The following is a 16719-nucleotide window of genomic DNA, read 5'->3' on the forward strand; positions in this document are numbered from 1 at the left end:
AAATAAAAAGCAGCAACTTTGACATCCCTGAGGCTGCTGGTAGCTTCTGCCGCTTTGTGTACTAAGCCTGGCAGCTGACAATGGTGCACCTGGCTGCCCCTAGTCCCTGGGAAGAGAAGAGGGAGGTGTCCTCTGCAGACGAAAGCTGGCCATACACCTTTAGAGAAAAACACTAAACAGAGTGGATGGAGGATTCTCCACCTTGGGATGCTTGACTACTCAAATGATGACTGCAGCCGATTGGCTACAATCACTGTTTAGCTGACAATTACCACCCGGCTCCTGCAATTTTCCAATCAATGTTTGTTGTGCTGGGTGATTCACAGGAATCGACCGAAATTCAAGCGTTACTATGCTGGCTCCCCATCCTTATCTTGGGGTTATACACAAATAGACTGTCTCTTACAAACACAGACGCAGGGATGTCTATGGTGCTGCCTTTTTCATATCAAATGTGCACCTGTGCCTTAAAAGGGTGAATATATTGTATTTGGGTGTTTTATGAGACAGGATCATTATATTTCTTTAACAGAAAAATGTATTTTCTGTTTTGATTAATTTGAGAATAGGTAAAATGTCCTAAAGGTATTTATTTATGTCTGTGACCTTGTTGGGCATGGATTTCCCTTATTTCCTGTCCATGTGACATTCTAAAAAGATATTTCCAATCCCTTATTTTTCAATCCCTTCTTTTCAGTAAGTGAGGGAAAATCATCCCAGTAGCCAATAGCCAAATAAAATACTGTTGTTGGAGTTGGGCTTTAATAACATAACTGCATGTCTTTGTAATTCATCCTTATCTTACTTTATACTTTGTTATAACGTAACTGCAGACATACTGTACATATTTATCTATATATATATATTCATGTGCATTTATTTATTTTTCAAGTTTAATTTTGTAAGTAAAATAATATATGTATTATATACATGGAAAGGTCAGTTACAATAGTTCTAATGTTGTATTTTTTCACCAGGCATGCCATCATTTTAAAGGAGAGTTTGTGGGTAGAGCCTGTGGACACGAGGGTCCTTATGCACCTGATGTTCTTTTCTGGTCCATCATCCTATTCTTTGCAACTGTCACACTGTCCTCAACTCTGAAACAATTTAAAACCAGCCGCTACTTTCCAACAAAGGTAACAGTATTATTGTACTCAAAATAACAATTATTACTAATAATTATACTTGTGGTTATTATTATTATTATCAGGGATGCACCAATACCAATTCAGATACCAGTGCCGATACTTGGCATTTTCATGAGAACTACCAGGGTTGCAGCGGTTGCAGCGGTTGCAGCTGGGACCTGGCTCTGGCGCCCACCACTATCCTGAAATCATTAGTATTGTTTTAGAAAAACTCTCAAATGACAATAAACAAAAATGTATCAGTACTTGTGTCTGTAAGCACTTGGGCAAGTATCAGTACTTGTACTTGCAAAAATGGTATCGGTACATCCCTTTATATATGTTTATAAAAACAAAATCGTACATTAAAACAGAAATTTACAAATCCCAGGAGCTCCGTGTGCTCCTTACAAATGACAGCAGACTCCTAACTTTTGAATTTTTCTCTAGTCTAGACGTAGAGCTCAAAAAGTATGTGTACTTGTACTTGTACCGAGTACAGTACTTGGTATCGGTGCATCCCTAATTATTATTATAATAGCGCCAGCAGTTTGTGCTGCACCTTACAAAATAAAGGGAGGCACTACAGTTACAAAACAATTCAACACAGGAGGGCCTGCTCGTGATAGCTTACAATCTTAAGGGGAGGGGCAAGTGATACAAAAGGTAATAACTGTGAGCAATAAGCTGATGGCGGAAGTATAAGTACAGTTTTTAGGAGGAGGTGGAATAGGCTTCCATGAAGAGATGTGTTTTCAGGGGTTGCTTAAAGGCAAGCAGCGTAGGAATGATGGAGCTAGGGAATAGGAGGTGTTGGGACGAGCGGAGTAGATGGATTGGGTGATATTTTGAGATTAGGTTGGTAAATTAGCTCTGGGCAGAGTTGTGTATAGCTTTGTTTGTTGTTCTTAGTATCTTGAACTTAATGGAATACTGAAAGTGGGATAGCCTGTAGGGCAACAAATAGTGAGCTGCAATAGTCAAGATGAGAGATGACCTTGAGGGAGTGTATTAGTAGCTTTGTGGTGCCATTGGAATTCCTTTAAATTGGTAAAAGAGGTTAAAGTGGTAAAATTTGGCCAAGATTTTCTACAATATTTTATGATTTTTTTTGATTTTTTGATTTTATGATTTTTCATAGATTGTTTGAGACAGAAAAAACAGTGAGAACCATTTGAGATGACTACTGTTACATTAAGCAATAGTTACCCAAATTATGTATGTTTACAGCCAAAACAATTCAGGGGAAACTCATAACTTTTTTGTCGTTCAATTTGCAGGTGCGTTCCATAATCAGTGACTTTGCCGTGTTCCTTACCATAATGGTTATGGTAGTGACAGACTATTGTCTTGGAATTCCATCCCCAAAACTTCAGGTTCCAAGTGATTTCAAGGTAGCAAGATAAAAAAATGATTTTTATTGTATTGTATGAAGTTCTATTGCCACTGATAAAAATCACAAGTGCTTGGATTTACCATGGGGGTCATCTCAATGCAGATACCACCATCTAATTGCAGTAGACATGGACAAGTAAATTGATAATGAATTAATAAAGAGAAACATTATAAAGCCTTAGAGCTAAACACACACACATTGGAGCTATTTTAGTGGATACAGTGGTTTTCTTTTAATACTTAATGACCTTAAACTCAGGAGTTAAGGCTTAAAATGCATTCAAATACTTTATCTATTAACAAAAATGTACCTTATTTGTGTATCACTCAGCTGTAGATCTTCAAATCATCTCTGAATTGATGCTGACACTGTCCTTTCTTCTGGAGGGTGGCTACTTTTGTTCCCTATGGTCCCTGTGTGTGTTGTATAGTAGCCACCGCTCCGAACTCACTCCCGTGATGGACTATAATATGACCTTTAGTTTACTAATGTGTATTGAGATTGTAGTCCTTCACGGGAGCGAGCTTGCAGCTTGTCACCTTAATAGTGCTTAAAAGTGTTGAGCAAATTGGATACTAGAATATTGCATACTTAAAGTTATGGAGGGGGATTTATCAAAACTGGAGCAGACAAAATCTGGAACAGCTGTGCATGGTAACCAATCGGTTTCTCTCATTTTCAGATCTTAACTGAACAAACCAAAGAGAGAAGCTGATTGGTGTTCCAGTTTCTATCTGCTCCAGTTTGGAAAAATTCCCCCCACTGTATGGTTTTAGGTGTAAACCCAATCAGCAAAATCTCACATAAGCACAAGCCTGGCCCACTATTGTCATCAACACCGTCAAACAGCAGCACTTAGATGCAACAAGGTTATAAAAAGTTTATAATACACAGTGCTTTAGCAAAGTAAGTGTTGTTCATTGAGGGTCCATTTACATTTTTGTGGTGTGTTAATGCACACTTATTAACACACATTATGTCACTTGTTAATGGGTGTTGCATTAAGGCAGCCCATTTATTTTGGATGGGCTGCCAGTGCACCTCATCGCATCCAAAATCAGACATTAACCTTTTCTGTAATGCAGTGCATGGCAACATACTGCCATGCAATGGCACCGCATTGCACCAACACGCATTACTCCAATGCAAAAGTGTGATTTGGATCTCAGGGTTTACATGTACTTTAGGACCTAATAGTCTTTAATTTGAATTTTTGGGGAGGCTTGGTTTCCAATTGGTTTGTTATAAATATATATTTATATATAAGGGGGTACAAATAAAGACTTCTGCTAATTTCCCACAATGATCTCTGTGTAAACTAAAAACCATTTGGGAGTCTACTTGGAAAAGAGATTGGAAGTAGCTCACAGTTGCCTTATGGTATATACAGTATAAATGACCCAGGGCCTCCATTGCAGTCATTGGAGAAAATCACAGGTGGAGTCCACTGTTAATAAATATTAAAAAAACAATTTACAGTCTTCTGTAGGACCCAATACCTAAAATGTCTTGTTTTTACAAAACTGCAATGAAAATCATCTTTCAAATATCATTTTCAGCCCACAAGAGATGATCGTGGCTGGTTTGTTAGCCCGTTAGGACCAAATCCATGGTGGACAGTGGTTGCTGCTCTCATTCCATCTCTGCTCTGTACCATTCTGATCTTTATGGACCAACAGATCACAGCTGTCATTATTAATAGGAAAGAACACAAGTTAAAGGTATGATGTAAAGAATGACAACCTTGTAAGAGCACAGATGTGTCAAGCTGCATGACATGATAATGCAGGATCGGAAAGCACACACTAATTTTTATGGCTCTGTCAAATTCCACAGCACTTGCAGAAAATGTCAATCCATTAATATTGGTCCATCCCCTCAGTAGAGTCCCTGTCTTAAGCTAGCCATATACTTTTAGACTACTCTCGTTCAATAGATTATACTATCCATTTCAATACATTTCTCCTTCCTCCAAACACCAAGAATGGCGGAATCTGCACTGCCGGCTATCATGTTTAGCCACAGCCCACATATTTGCCTAAATACTTGAACAGTGATATTGAACATCTAATAGGATGCAGACACTGTTCAGTTGACAATTTTTCACCCTGCTCAGTTGATTTTTAAATTTACTTTTGTCTAGCCAGGTGGTGCCAATAGTGCCACCCACAGCGCCTGCCAATTTCAAGCTATGTATGTCTAGCTTTATTTATATACACAGCAGATGTTTTTTGGTGAAAGATAAGTCATCCAAAAGATTCAATTTCATTGCTGGGATTTAAACCCCAAACCCCATTTCCCCAAGGCAATAATGTAGACCACTTTACCACCATGCTGCTATGCAGATTCCACTCTACTTATGTTACAGTTCTTTAGTTTAAACTGCACCTCCTAAGACACTTTTGTTTGCCTACCCCTGTTACCACAGATCTGTGTGGCTATGCTGCTACACAGCCTACAATAATACCAATTTGACTATTCTTTGTGCAATATATTGTAAAAAAAGAACTCAATAGGTGGAATATCCAGTAAAAGCCCAACTTAAGCTGATACATTTGTACATTTTATTAGGTTTTAGAGAGAGTAGAGATGGAAGAGTCATTGTCAGGTTTTAGTGCTATCTATTGGGCAGATTTCCCAGGACAGGAAATGAAGGGAAATCTCTACAATTGGGACACAAACAAAAACACATTTTCAGAAGACTGGGGAAGGGGGAGATTTTTTTTTTTTAAGCAAGTAATTTTTATTGAAGAATTTTCAATAATACAAGCATATAAGCAGGCTTAATCGCAGAGTTACAACAGTGTCAGCGACTAAAAGTCCTGTAGGACATGGGTAAGTAAGAATACATTACAATATGTAACAGAGAATACAAAAAATCCAACAGACAATAAATAATAAAATATAACACAGATATAGTGCATCTATTACACTAATGCATTTTTGGAACCAGTGCACATCCCTCCAGTTTGCTTACCCCCTGGGTGTAGTGTGGGGCTGACTCCATGCCTAGTAAGTAGACCTGGTAGCGGGTGGATTGTTGTCAAAGGACGTTCAGGGGTCCCAGGGTTGAAGTAAGTTTTGCTTCAAGATACCATTTAGTGTCTTTAAAAAGGGACATCAACTCTTGGAGTTTTACTAAGGGAAGCTCCCAGCTTTGAAACGGGATCCAGGTAGAGAAAAATCTATCAGTGTGGGTATAGTTGTCTCGGGCGTCAAGTTTCTCCAGGGACATCAACTTATGTAATAATTCTTTCAGGTCTGCTAAGGAAGGAGGAGTAGGTGAGAGCCAGCTCGTCTAGATAGCCTTCTTAGCAGCGATAAGGCATATGTGTTCCCAGCGGGATGGTCGTTTGGGCGCTAGTGACATAAAGGGGTTAACTACATGAAATAGGCAGAGGACCGGGTCAACAGATCTGTGGGTGGCACAGCCTGCATTCATGTACGTTATAGTTTGTGTCCAAAATAATTGGATGAAGGGACAATACCAAAGTAGGTGTTCCAGGTTCAGGGATGGTGCATGGCATTTGGGACATGAAGTCAACCAATCAGGGGGTGAAGACTTAAATTTAAGATTAAAGGCATAATACGCTCTGTGAATTAGTATGAATTGGAGTTCATTCCAGTTTTGCATATAACCACTTTCCGTAGGGAAAGCCAACCTTTAAGTAACAGGGAATCAGTGTCTTCCAAGGGTAGCTGAAGAAAGGCGGACCATTTGTGCACATGTGCGGGAAAGGTGGTCAGTGCGTTTGGTATGGGATGGTGCCAGCGTATGGTTTGTACTATGCAAGATAGCGGAATCTTCTCAAATGGGGAGGACAGTAGTCTACTGAGGAGTCCACAGATCGTACCATCCCCTGGTGGGGCAAGATTATTGGCTATGAAATGCCGTATTTGGGCATATTGCAGGAAATGCGTAATAGATATGGCTTGGGTGCTCAGCAGGTCAGCAAACGTCTTGCAGGAGCCCTGGGGAGTCAGAAGGTCCTATACCGTGTGAATGCCCTTGGTTTGCCATTGAATAAAGACCCTAGAGGAATTACCTGCGGGAAAGGCCGGGGATGATGTGAGAGGCATATTGCAGGAAATGCGTAATAGATATGGCTTGGGTGCTCAGCAGGTCAGCAAACGTCTTGCAGGAGCCCTGGGGAGTCAGAAGGTCCTATACCATGTGAATGCCCTTGGTTTGCCATTGAAGAAAGACCCTAGAGGAATTACCTGCGGGAAAGGCCAGGGGATGAAGTGAGTGGCATTAGGGGGGATACCGCCCCCGGGATTCCCAGCAGCTTCCTGACCTCCCTCCACGTGATCACTGTATCTCTCAGTAGAATGTTACTCTTAAGTTTTGGTGGTAAAGCTTTCCATGGGGTATGTATGATGCCCGGCAGGGACCATGGGGTGACCATTTGTCATTCCAATGGCGTGTTAGTAAAGTAAGAGGTGTCATGCAACCAATCCCTTACATGCCGAAACAAGCTGGTCAAATTATACAGTCGAACGTCCGGGACGTTCGCCCCTAGCAACGTAGACGGCCTTTGAAGTTTCCTCAGAGCTATCCTCGGGCGTTTACCGCTCCAAATGAATCTCGAGAATGCCTGGTACAGCATTTTAGTGTCTTTATGCTGGATAAGCAAAGGAATCATCTGAAGCGGATACAGGAGCCTAGCAAAGCTAACCATCCTCAGCAAATTACATCTTCCCAACATAGATATAGGGAGCTCACGCCATCTGTGGAGTTCCTGTGTCATTTTAAGGAACAGTGGAGAATAATGAAGGTGGTATAAATCTGCAGCTTTACTGGGGATGCAAATCCCTAAATACGTAATATAATGTTTCTGGACCTTAATGGTCATATTAGGGGGCCAGGCGGAAGTGTCTAGGGATTGAATGGGTGGCAGTAGTAAAAGTTCACTTTTGTGTAAATTGATGGTCAAGCCAGAGAAGGAGCCATAGTGAGAGATGTGTTGCATTATTTTGGGGATCTGGGATGAAGGGTCTGAGAGCAGAAGTATAATGTCATCCGCAAAGAATGCAATCTTAAGAGCATGAGGGCCCAGCTGCAGACCTGTGAAGAACGAGGCAGAAGAGAGGGATCGGGAGAGTGGTTCTAAAGCCAGGTTAAACAGGAGGGGAGATAGTGGGCATCCCTGTCTCGTGCCACTATGTAAGGTGAAAGGTTCTGAGATGGCTGTAGAGGTGAGTATACGTGCACTGGGAGAGGAATACATTGTGGACACAAATTGCAGGAAAGCACCCTGAAAACCAATCCGGTGCATAACATTCGATAACCATTCCCAATTGACATTGTCAAGTGCCTTCTCCGTGTCCAGGGTCAAAAGCGCCGATGGACGGGGAGAAGATAACTTCAGTCTATTGCATTCCAAAGCCAGCTGTATTTTACGTACATTTGTTACTGCGGACCTCCCACTGACAAACCCCACCTGTTCCGGAGAGATGAGGTTCGGTAACACGGCAGCCAGCCTGAATTTTCGAGAGAAATTTGGCATCGACATTTAGCAATGAGATCGGCCTGTATGAACCAGCTTGCAGCGGGTCTTTTCCCTTTTTCGGTAGGAGCCGAATGTAGGCTTCTGTAAAGGTAGTGGGGCATTGATGTGTGTGTACTATATGTTGGAAAAGGTCTTTCAGTGTAGGGGAGATATCAGGGGATAGTATACGGTAAAATTCAGCTGATAGATCTAGGGGAATGTTTAATTACCTCTTCAATTTCTGATAACGATATGTCTGCATTGAGGGCGGATAATTCATCTGGGGATAAGGTTGGTAATGGAGTGTTGTCTAAGAAAGAAGAACCTGTAGCCATATCACCCGGCTCATGTCTGTAAAGGTGTTTGTAAAATTTACTGAAGATATCCCCTATGGATTTCGAGTCTGAGTGCAACTTCCCTGAGTCATCTAGGAGTTGAGCAATATGCGTGGGCGGAGTCCTCCCTCGGGCTAAGTTGGCTAGGAGTTTACCTGATTTATTACCAAATTTGAACAATGCCAAAATCTCTGGGGTTTCTGAGAATAAGGTCATGCTGGTGGAGCCAGTGATCCCATTCCTGATTGGCCTGCAGCCAGGTGGATCTTTTAGTTGGAGTAGGGTCATGTTTATAATTGAGATAAGACTGTCTGGCTGCCGTGCTAGCTTCCGCATATCTGTGTCGGATCATGCGTTTTTTCGAGGAGGCATAAGCCAACACCCTGCCCCTAAGTACTGCTTTCGCAGTCTCCCAGAAAAGAACCGGGTCGGATGCGTGCTGTGCATTGTCCGTCACATAGCCATGCCACCATTGTTTGAGTACGCCATGAAAAGTTTCATCACGTGATAGGTAAGACGGGAACCGCCAGATGGTGGGATGGCTCTGTGCGCCAATGTTTTTTACCATGACCATGACAGGGGCGTGATCCGAGATCACTAGATCATCAATGTGGGCAGACACTATATCAGGCAATAAAGCATGAGTAGAAAAAAACATGTCGATGCGGGATAACGTTTTGTGTGCATGGGAAAAGTGCGTGTATTCCCGCTCCAAAGGATGTAAATACCTCCAAAGGTCCTCCAGTCCAGTGGCTTCAATCCAAGTATGTAGATGAGAGTCTTGGGGATTAACCCTCGTGGGCGTAAAGTCTTGTTCTCGGGATCGGTCCTCTCAAGCGGATGCTACTGCATTGAAGTCACCACCAATCAGAAGGGGGCGATCAGAGGGGCGAGACGAGAACTGTGAGAGCAAATGGTCTAAGAATGGTTTATTGTCACAGTTAGGGCCATACACATTCCACAGGTCCAACGAGTGGGATCCTAGTTGTAGAGACATAAAAGACCACCTACCCGATGTAGTATCGTAGCGATGGTCAAGTACAGCGTGCGGTAAGGATTTATTAATCAGGGTGACCACCCCAGCCGATCGGCCAGCTGTAGGTGCTCCTAGGGCCGTCCCCACCCAAGATTGTTGTAGGCGGGAGATATCAGCTTCCATGAGGTGCGTTTCCTGAAGAAGGGCAATGTCAACTTTGAGGCTCTTGAGATGGCGAAGAATCTTTCGTCTTTTGTTGGGGGATTTCAGTCCCTTAACGTTCCAAGTAATAATGTTCAAGGGGGATCCCATAGGGCCAATAGAGGCAGATGAGAAGCAGGAGGTATGAAGGCGTCCCAGTGCTCCCGCAGTGTCCAGAAGTGGTAAACACCTTGTGTAGGAGGCAGTTCCAGGGATGTTAAGTATGTCTTATTAGTTTGACAAAAAACAAAAAAGAACAAGTACTAGAAAGAAAAAAAAACAACAGCAAAACATCTGTACGTACTTCCTTTTTTCCCTAATGCTGGCGGTCTGTGTGAGACCCAAGATGGAAGTCAACGCGACTTCCATAAGCCAGGTCTGCATACCGGAAAAAAACAAAAAATGGAAAATGGTCCCTCCGTCCCGTCTATGGAAGTTTTTGGCTGAACAAAATCAACAGTTCCCAAGTATAAAACGTGTAAATGGCTGATAGGCAAACAGCCTTGTGAAGAGGCAAGTAGCCCAACAGAGCCTGAATATCTGAGGCTCATAGCCACGGCATTCATAACCATCACATAGTGAATAACCTTTTCCCGCACCTTCGAGGGGAGTGACTCAGGCCTTCTTTTTCCTTGGTGGGCTTTTCATCGGGGATGACAATTGATGTGCCTCCCTGGATTCCAGGAACCTCTGAGCCTGGAGCGCAGAATTGAAGCGCCAAGATTTACCGTCCTCTGTTGAGAAACGTAGTACTGCCGGGTATTGCAATGCGAATTTCACGCGTCTGCGTGAACCAGCAGTTGGCATACTTCATGGAATGCTTTTCTTGCTTTAGTGACTTCCGCAGAGTAATCAGCATAAAGAAGTAATTTGAGGCCATCCACCACAAGATTACGCTGTGCCCGGTAGGACTGAAAAATGGTGTGCTTGTCATGGTAGTCCAGATAGCGCACTATGACCGGTCTGGGTCTGTCATCATCTCTGGGTTGGCCTATTCTGTGAGCTCTCTCAACCCTGCAGGGTTCATTTAAGCCCATGGCTTTAGGAATGGCGTGAGAGCAAAAATGGCGGAGATCAGTAGGTTTAACTGATTCTGGGACACCTATAATTCTTAAATTATTGCGTCTGGAGCGGTTTTCCAGATCGTCCACTTTGTCTTGTAAGGCCTGCAGGTGTTTAGTCATGTCACCACGGGTGTGCTTCGCTTCTGCTGCGTGATTCTCTAGATCAGACACTCGCAGCTCCATTCCCTGTATACACTGTATTTGTGCCTCCAAAGCGTCATTAAACTTCCCCAAATGACAATGCAGGGAGTCAGTTATAATGGCAGTTATATCTGCCTTGAGACATTTGGCCACTTCTGAGGCTATGGATTGAAGGTCTAGAGGGGGGAGGGAGGCTGGCTCATGTGCTGACTCACCCCCAGCGTCTGCCTGCATGTCAGCCTGTGTGCCTCCGTCATCCGCCATGTTTGACAAGGCCTCATCAGAACGGGCGGCCGTGAGAGACCTCCGTGCCCTCGGAAGCGATCCATGTCGGGCGGATATCCGGCTTCTTAAAGAATGTCAGCGGCGGCTGATTTATATCGTGGGAGTAGGTAGGAGAGAGACGACGGGACGGAGCGCTTGTGTCCTCTGACTAGTGCATTGGGCGCCGGAACCGGAAGTCGGGAGAATCTTTTTGTTGTTTTATTGCTGTCTGGGTCTTCCTGTCCAGGTAAGAACCACATCTCCCAATTTCTTTTATGAGTGTAACTACGACATGAAGTCAGTAAAAATCTTCATTGGGGCCACAGACAGAAATAAAAAGCAGCCACAACTCTTCCACAAAAAATAATTTCAGTTAGGCTATAGCAATGTAACTAGACTTTCAAATTGTTGAAAATTCAGTTGGCTACAGACATGTCTAAAACAATTTTACAAACTTTCCAGCACTCTAAATAGGTAAATATATTAGTATATATAAGTCCCACTAAGGTCTCAATGCTCAGCATTGTTTGATTTCATCAATGTCATCAATATGATGACCCAAAGCTTGCTCGCTTTCATAAGTTAGCTTCATAATAAGGCGATTTTTAACAGGTACGGTAAGCACTTCTGCCACCTGAGCCCTAACAGTGTAGAGGGGGGGTTGCCGGTGCGGGATCTGGTAGTTCTGAAAGTGACTTTGCTGGGAGAATTTACAACCCCCAAAATTAATTGCAGTTTTGCCATTCAGCGTGGTGGTTTTGTAAGAGTGTCCCAGGGAGACCTCTGGGTATAGTTCATGTTAATAGAACGCACCGGATGCAGAGGATGTGTCTGTGTTGCGTCCGTTTTGGGCCATCTGTGTCCCATTGTGGAGATTTCCTTTCACTTTCTGTCTGATAGCCACAACAGGAAGTGAGGGGAAATACATTCAAAGAAGAGAAATCATTGGTGGTCACCAAGATCACTAGAGCTAGTGTCACCATTGGAAGATTTCCTATCTCTTTCTGTTATTAACTTGTATTACTGCATAACATTAATTTTTTTATTAGTCTATAGATCTCCTTTTATACATTCTACAGTGCATGCAGCTAATTTATTTATATGTTAATCCCTGAAGACATGGAAGATGTGACAATATGATGAAATAAGTGTTAGTTTGCTTTCCCTAATCTAGCTTCCTGTAGTTACCTTACCATAAATTAGCCAAGCTAGGGTAGCACATTGATTTTAATTGTATGCTGTGAGAATTACAATTTATATTACAGAGTTAATGTGTAAGCCAGTGTACAATGTAAGCCAGGTTCAGGGATGGGCTGATTCAGGATTACAGAGATGACTTCCATATTCATAGGCTCATCAGTGTAGGACAGGAATGCCAGCCACAAATGTATCTATACCTAAATAAAAATGTTTTAATATATTGCAGTTAACCAGTCCTTGTATAGGTAGGCTGCATTTTGTATTAGGCTGCAAGTACAGACAAAAAAACTGTTGATCCTGTCAGAAATTCAGTGTCCTAGTAACTTCCTGTGGACTGAACTGAAATTGCAAACAATGTGTCCTAGCTCACTGTACTACAAAACACCCACTCCCCATGTAATGGAGTTGAGGGGGGTAGATATGTTTGTAGTCCAAATCAGGAGAGCAGACCAGGGTGACAATCCTGCTTGTCTATACACTGAGTGGCCAGATTATTATGACCACCCCATCAGTACTTCGTTGGGCTACAAGATGACTCCACACGATGACTTTGTTGGGCCGCCTCGTGACTTCACGAGATGTTGAAAGGTGATGCGAGGAATCTGACACTGCACTGTTGCCCTTCTGTTATCTTGTACCAGTCTTGCCACTCTCTGTTCTGCTCTAACATTGACTAGTCGCTGATGGCCACAATTCGCACGTTCAGACCCAGATTTTCGGCTGACAGTCCAGTCTTTAAACACTTTAACAAAAGCTACTCTTGAACATTTAACTAATTCTGCTGTTTTGCTGATACTCGCTCCATGGCTTGAGCGCCAACAATCATCCCACGTTCAAAGGCTGTAAAATCGCGTTGTTTACCCATATCTTCAGAAAAAAATCACTTCTACTGTCGTGGTAAACAACCTGCTTCCCTATTTATAATGGTCTGGCCCTCTAGCAACTTCAGCGCGAAATTATAGCTAATTATAGCTAATTTGCCTACAAACGTCAGGTGGTCATAATAATCTGGCCACTCAGTGTAGATGCAGTACAGCGAGTGAGCGTTGTCATCAAAGGACATCAATAGTGTAACTGGCAAACACCAGGTCAAAATAAAGGAAAAAAGCATGAAAAATGATGCAACCACCAAGACTGAGGACTGGTAAACTGATATATATGTTGTTTTTGTTGTGGGTTTGGTTATGCTTTCAAGCTGAATACACAAATAGGTTGATCTATAGATGGATAAATGGAGAGTAAACTAACCTAAACTATTCATGTTCTTTGTTACTGCAGAAAGCCTGTGGCTACCATCTTGATCTTCTCATGGTTGGTATCATGCTTGGCGTGTGCTCGCTGATGGGGCTGCCCTGGTTTGTTGCTGCCACTGTCCTCTCCATCACTCATGTGAACAGTCTCAAGCTAGAGTCGGAGTGCTCGGCTCCAGGAGAACAACCTAAATTTTTAGGGATCCGTGAACAAAGGGTTACGGGACTCATGATTTTTGTACTCATGGGGTCCTCAGTATTTATGACAAGGGTTCTTCAGGTAAGTAAACAGCTTCAAAAGGTTCCTGGAATTAAAACATCAGGAAATGTTCTTGTTCATATAAACCAGTGAAATTTTAATTAAAATATATGCAACCCTTCTTTCTCATATCCAATTGGTGTGTATTTCTGTATCAATAGTAATAGTAAATGTGCTGAATTTTTATTAACAAATAATTTTAGTGGTGAATACATGCTTCTATATCCATGATTAGTCTTCCTGACACTGGGTTCTAATGTAATCTCTTTGTCTAAAACACAGAAAGAAGAAGCTATACAAATATATACTCTCTTTATATTACATTTTCCTGGTTTGCAGAGTCTGTTGTCTCGTTTTACTTTATTCATTTTCGGTGACCGTGTACGTCTTTTCTCTTTTTGGTGTGTAGTTTATTCCTATGCCAGTTCTCTATGGAGTCTTTCTCTATATGGGTGCCTCATCACTAAAGGGAATTCAGGTAATGTGCTTATAATGACTGTTAATGTAGTTTAGTATGGTCACGACATAGTTAGGGCTAAGCATTTTTCATTTTAAAGTGAAGTAATTACCAAGACCTATTTTTCTTTATTGTAGCTATTCAGTAAATGGACAGTGTATTTGCTATTATAGGACCATGTAATAAGAAAATTAAAACAGTAGTGGTGATGTGCACATGCATTAAACCAATGTCAACCAACCAATTAGTTTGTTTACTGCAGTCAAAGCTATGACTCTGCTGCATGAACTTGTGCCGACGGGGAACATGCTGACAGGAGATGGGCGCAGAGGTGCTGAATGTTCCATGTTGCTGCTCCTTGATTTGTTCTCTTCCAGAAAGGTGACACCACTGTATTCCTTAACTGTAAAAGAGAAAATGGTGTCACCCTCCTTGTTGTTCTGCCTGGCAGACATATATGTCAGCAGGGGCTGGACAGAATAACAGATATGCCATGTGTTATACTCTACAAACTTAATGGTTGTACTGTTCCACTGGACTTACCAGCCCTACACCATAGTGCCAGTAAAGCCATATCTTGGACTGATGAGCGCTAAGAACCCTAAAACCGATGTATGCAAGTTGGTAATACTGTCTCTGTAAAATGGTTATATCAGAACTATACACCAGTGGTTCTGTGCCCACTTACCCATAGTAAGTAGAGCTTGAGCTCCTTATTTTTTGGTTTGTGCTGGAATTGAGGACATGTAAATACCATCTACTACAGGAAGGCGATGCCATGTCTCACAATATTTTAAAGGTTGGCTTTAAAATATTGTGAGATAGTATGAGGCAAGTAGCATGAGGCAAATAGCATGAGGCATTGCAAGACTCTTGACAGCCACAGACATAACTCGCAGAGGCATGATGGGATATGTGTCTTCAGCACAGCTGGTGTGCCGAGGTTCCCTACCTCTGCTTTATGTCATAAAACAATTGTATAACATGTCATGAACAGTGCTGTGAAATAGACAACATAACAATATTGCACAAAGTAAATTGAAATGACACGTGATAAAAGCATAGAACCCAGTCCAAAAAGTGAAAACCCAACTCGATGTCATAACAGTGTCTAATGACTAACAATGTGCAAATCAGCAAACAGGTGGTATTCGTCTCCTCAAAAGGAGCAAGGGTCCTCAAATCATCAGGACTACAATCCATCAAAAGTATAGATTTTGTAGAGATATAAACATAAGGCGCTGCCAATAGTAAAATATCATTACATTGACTACAATCATAGCACCACCATTACATTAAATATAGCAATTGTAACAAGTTAGCTTGTGGAGAACTTTCAAGTGTCAGAATCAACTCTCATCCAGCACCTCCACAAAGTGCCCTAAAACCTTCATAATGTATACATATAGGACAATATCTCCATTGTTTACCACCGGAATTTTTTCTAAAATATAATTTTTTTAGCAAGAAAATAACTCCTTCTGGCCCCCAATCTGTAAATAAATGTCGTTCAGCATTATTCCCGTATTTATGAACATGTAAAAGCCAGAAACTGATAGTTTGGGGTGTATTTGTAAATGATTTGCAGAGCCATTTGTCATGCAAGACCCTGATGTTCGTTGTGTGCGAGTGGAGGCAAAAACGAACATTCTTGGCATGTTTATTTATCTCTAAGTCGAATGTAATATTAGGAAAATACCGCATTATGGCCATTAGATGGAGCTGAGGGGAATGCAAAATAATTATTTCCTATGCTCCTCAGCTCCATCTAGTGGCCATAATGGGGTATTCTCCTAATATTACATTCGACTTGAAATGAAAATATTATAAAGAACCTTCATTTTTGCCCCCATTCACTCAGAACAAACATTTACAGAGATTCACAGGGGCGAATGGTTGTGGCAAGAGTTTAAAAATACACACATATTTGAGGCTGCTGTCTCCTATTCTTGGCTGTTACTGACAGCTCGGGTCTCCACTGATGAATAAGAACCAGTCAGAGTGGCTTCTGATCATGTAACCCCTATGTATGCTACGGCATAGTGATCACATGCAGGTGGGAGAAAAAACAGAAACCTTCAGTCTGCAGATAACCACTGACATCCCAGGGCTGTAGTGGCATCTTCAATGGCATCAGTTTTAATTGCAGCTGTAAAATAAAATAATGTGAAGACATTTCATTTGCCCATTAAAAGGTCTTTTTACATAGTTGCCATTCAAATTGTACCAATTTCACCCACAGTTCTTTGATCGGATATTATTATTCTGGATGCCAGCAAAACACCAGCCGGACTTTATCTATTTGAGGCACGTCCCACTTCGTAAGGTCCACCTTTTTACAATCCTGCAGCTAACTTGTCTTATACTGCTGTGGGTAATCAAAGCCTCTCGGGCAGCCATTGTTTTCCCAATGATGGTAAGAATATATAGCGGCTGATTGTTAGTTATTGTATAAGGGAAATAATAATGTTTTGGGGTCATTGTAATTTTTCTGAAGTTTATACTTTTCAGAGTGATGTGTGTGTGTGTGTGTGTGTATATATATATATATATA

The 16719-nt window shown here is 41.9% G+C and overlaps 1 protein-coding gene across 1 annotated transcript in view; it reads left to right on the forward strand.

Moving 5' to 3' along the window:
• The window catches only part of SLC4A10 (solute carrier family 4 member 10), a 120217-nt gene that overhangs the window by 89178 nt on the left and 14320 nt on the right, over positions 1-16719 (forward strand). Inside the window, exons 16-21 of the mRNA XM_018556695.1 lie at positions 978-1139; positions 2411-2524; positions 4086-4247; positions 13478-13729; positions 14118-14186; positions 16408-16581. Coding sequence (XP_018412197.1) covers positions 978-1139; positions 2411-2524; positions 4086-4247; positions 13478-13729; positions 14118-14186; positions 16408-16581 — 933 coding nt within the window. The remainder of the gene's footprint in view (positions 1-977; positions 1140-2410; positions 2525-4085; positions 4248-13477; positions 13730-14117; positions 14187-16407; positions 16582-16719) is intronic.

Source organism: Nanorana parkeri, unplaced genomic scaffold (genome assembly GCF_000935625.1).
Source record: "Nanorana parkeri isolate BGI_ZX_2015 unplaced genomic scaffold, ASM93562v1 scaffold247, whole genome shotgun sequence".
NCBI lineage: Eukaryota > Metazoa > Chordata > Amphibia > Anura > Dicroglossidae > Nanorana > Nanorana parkeri.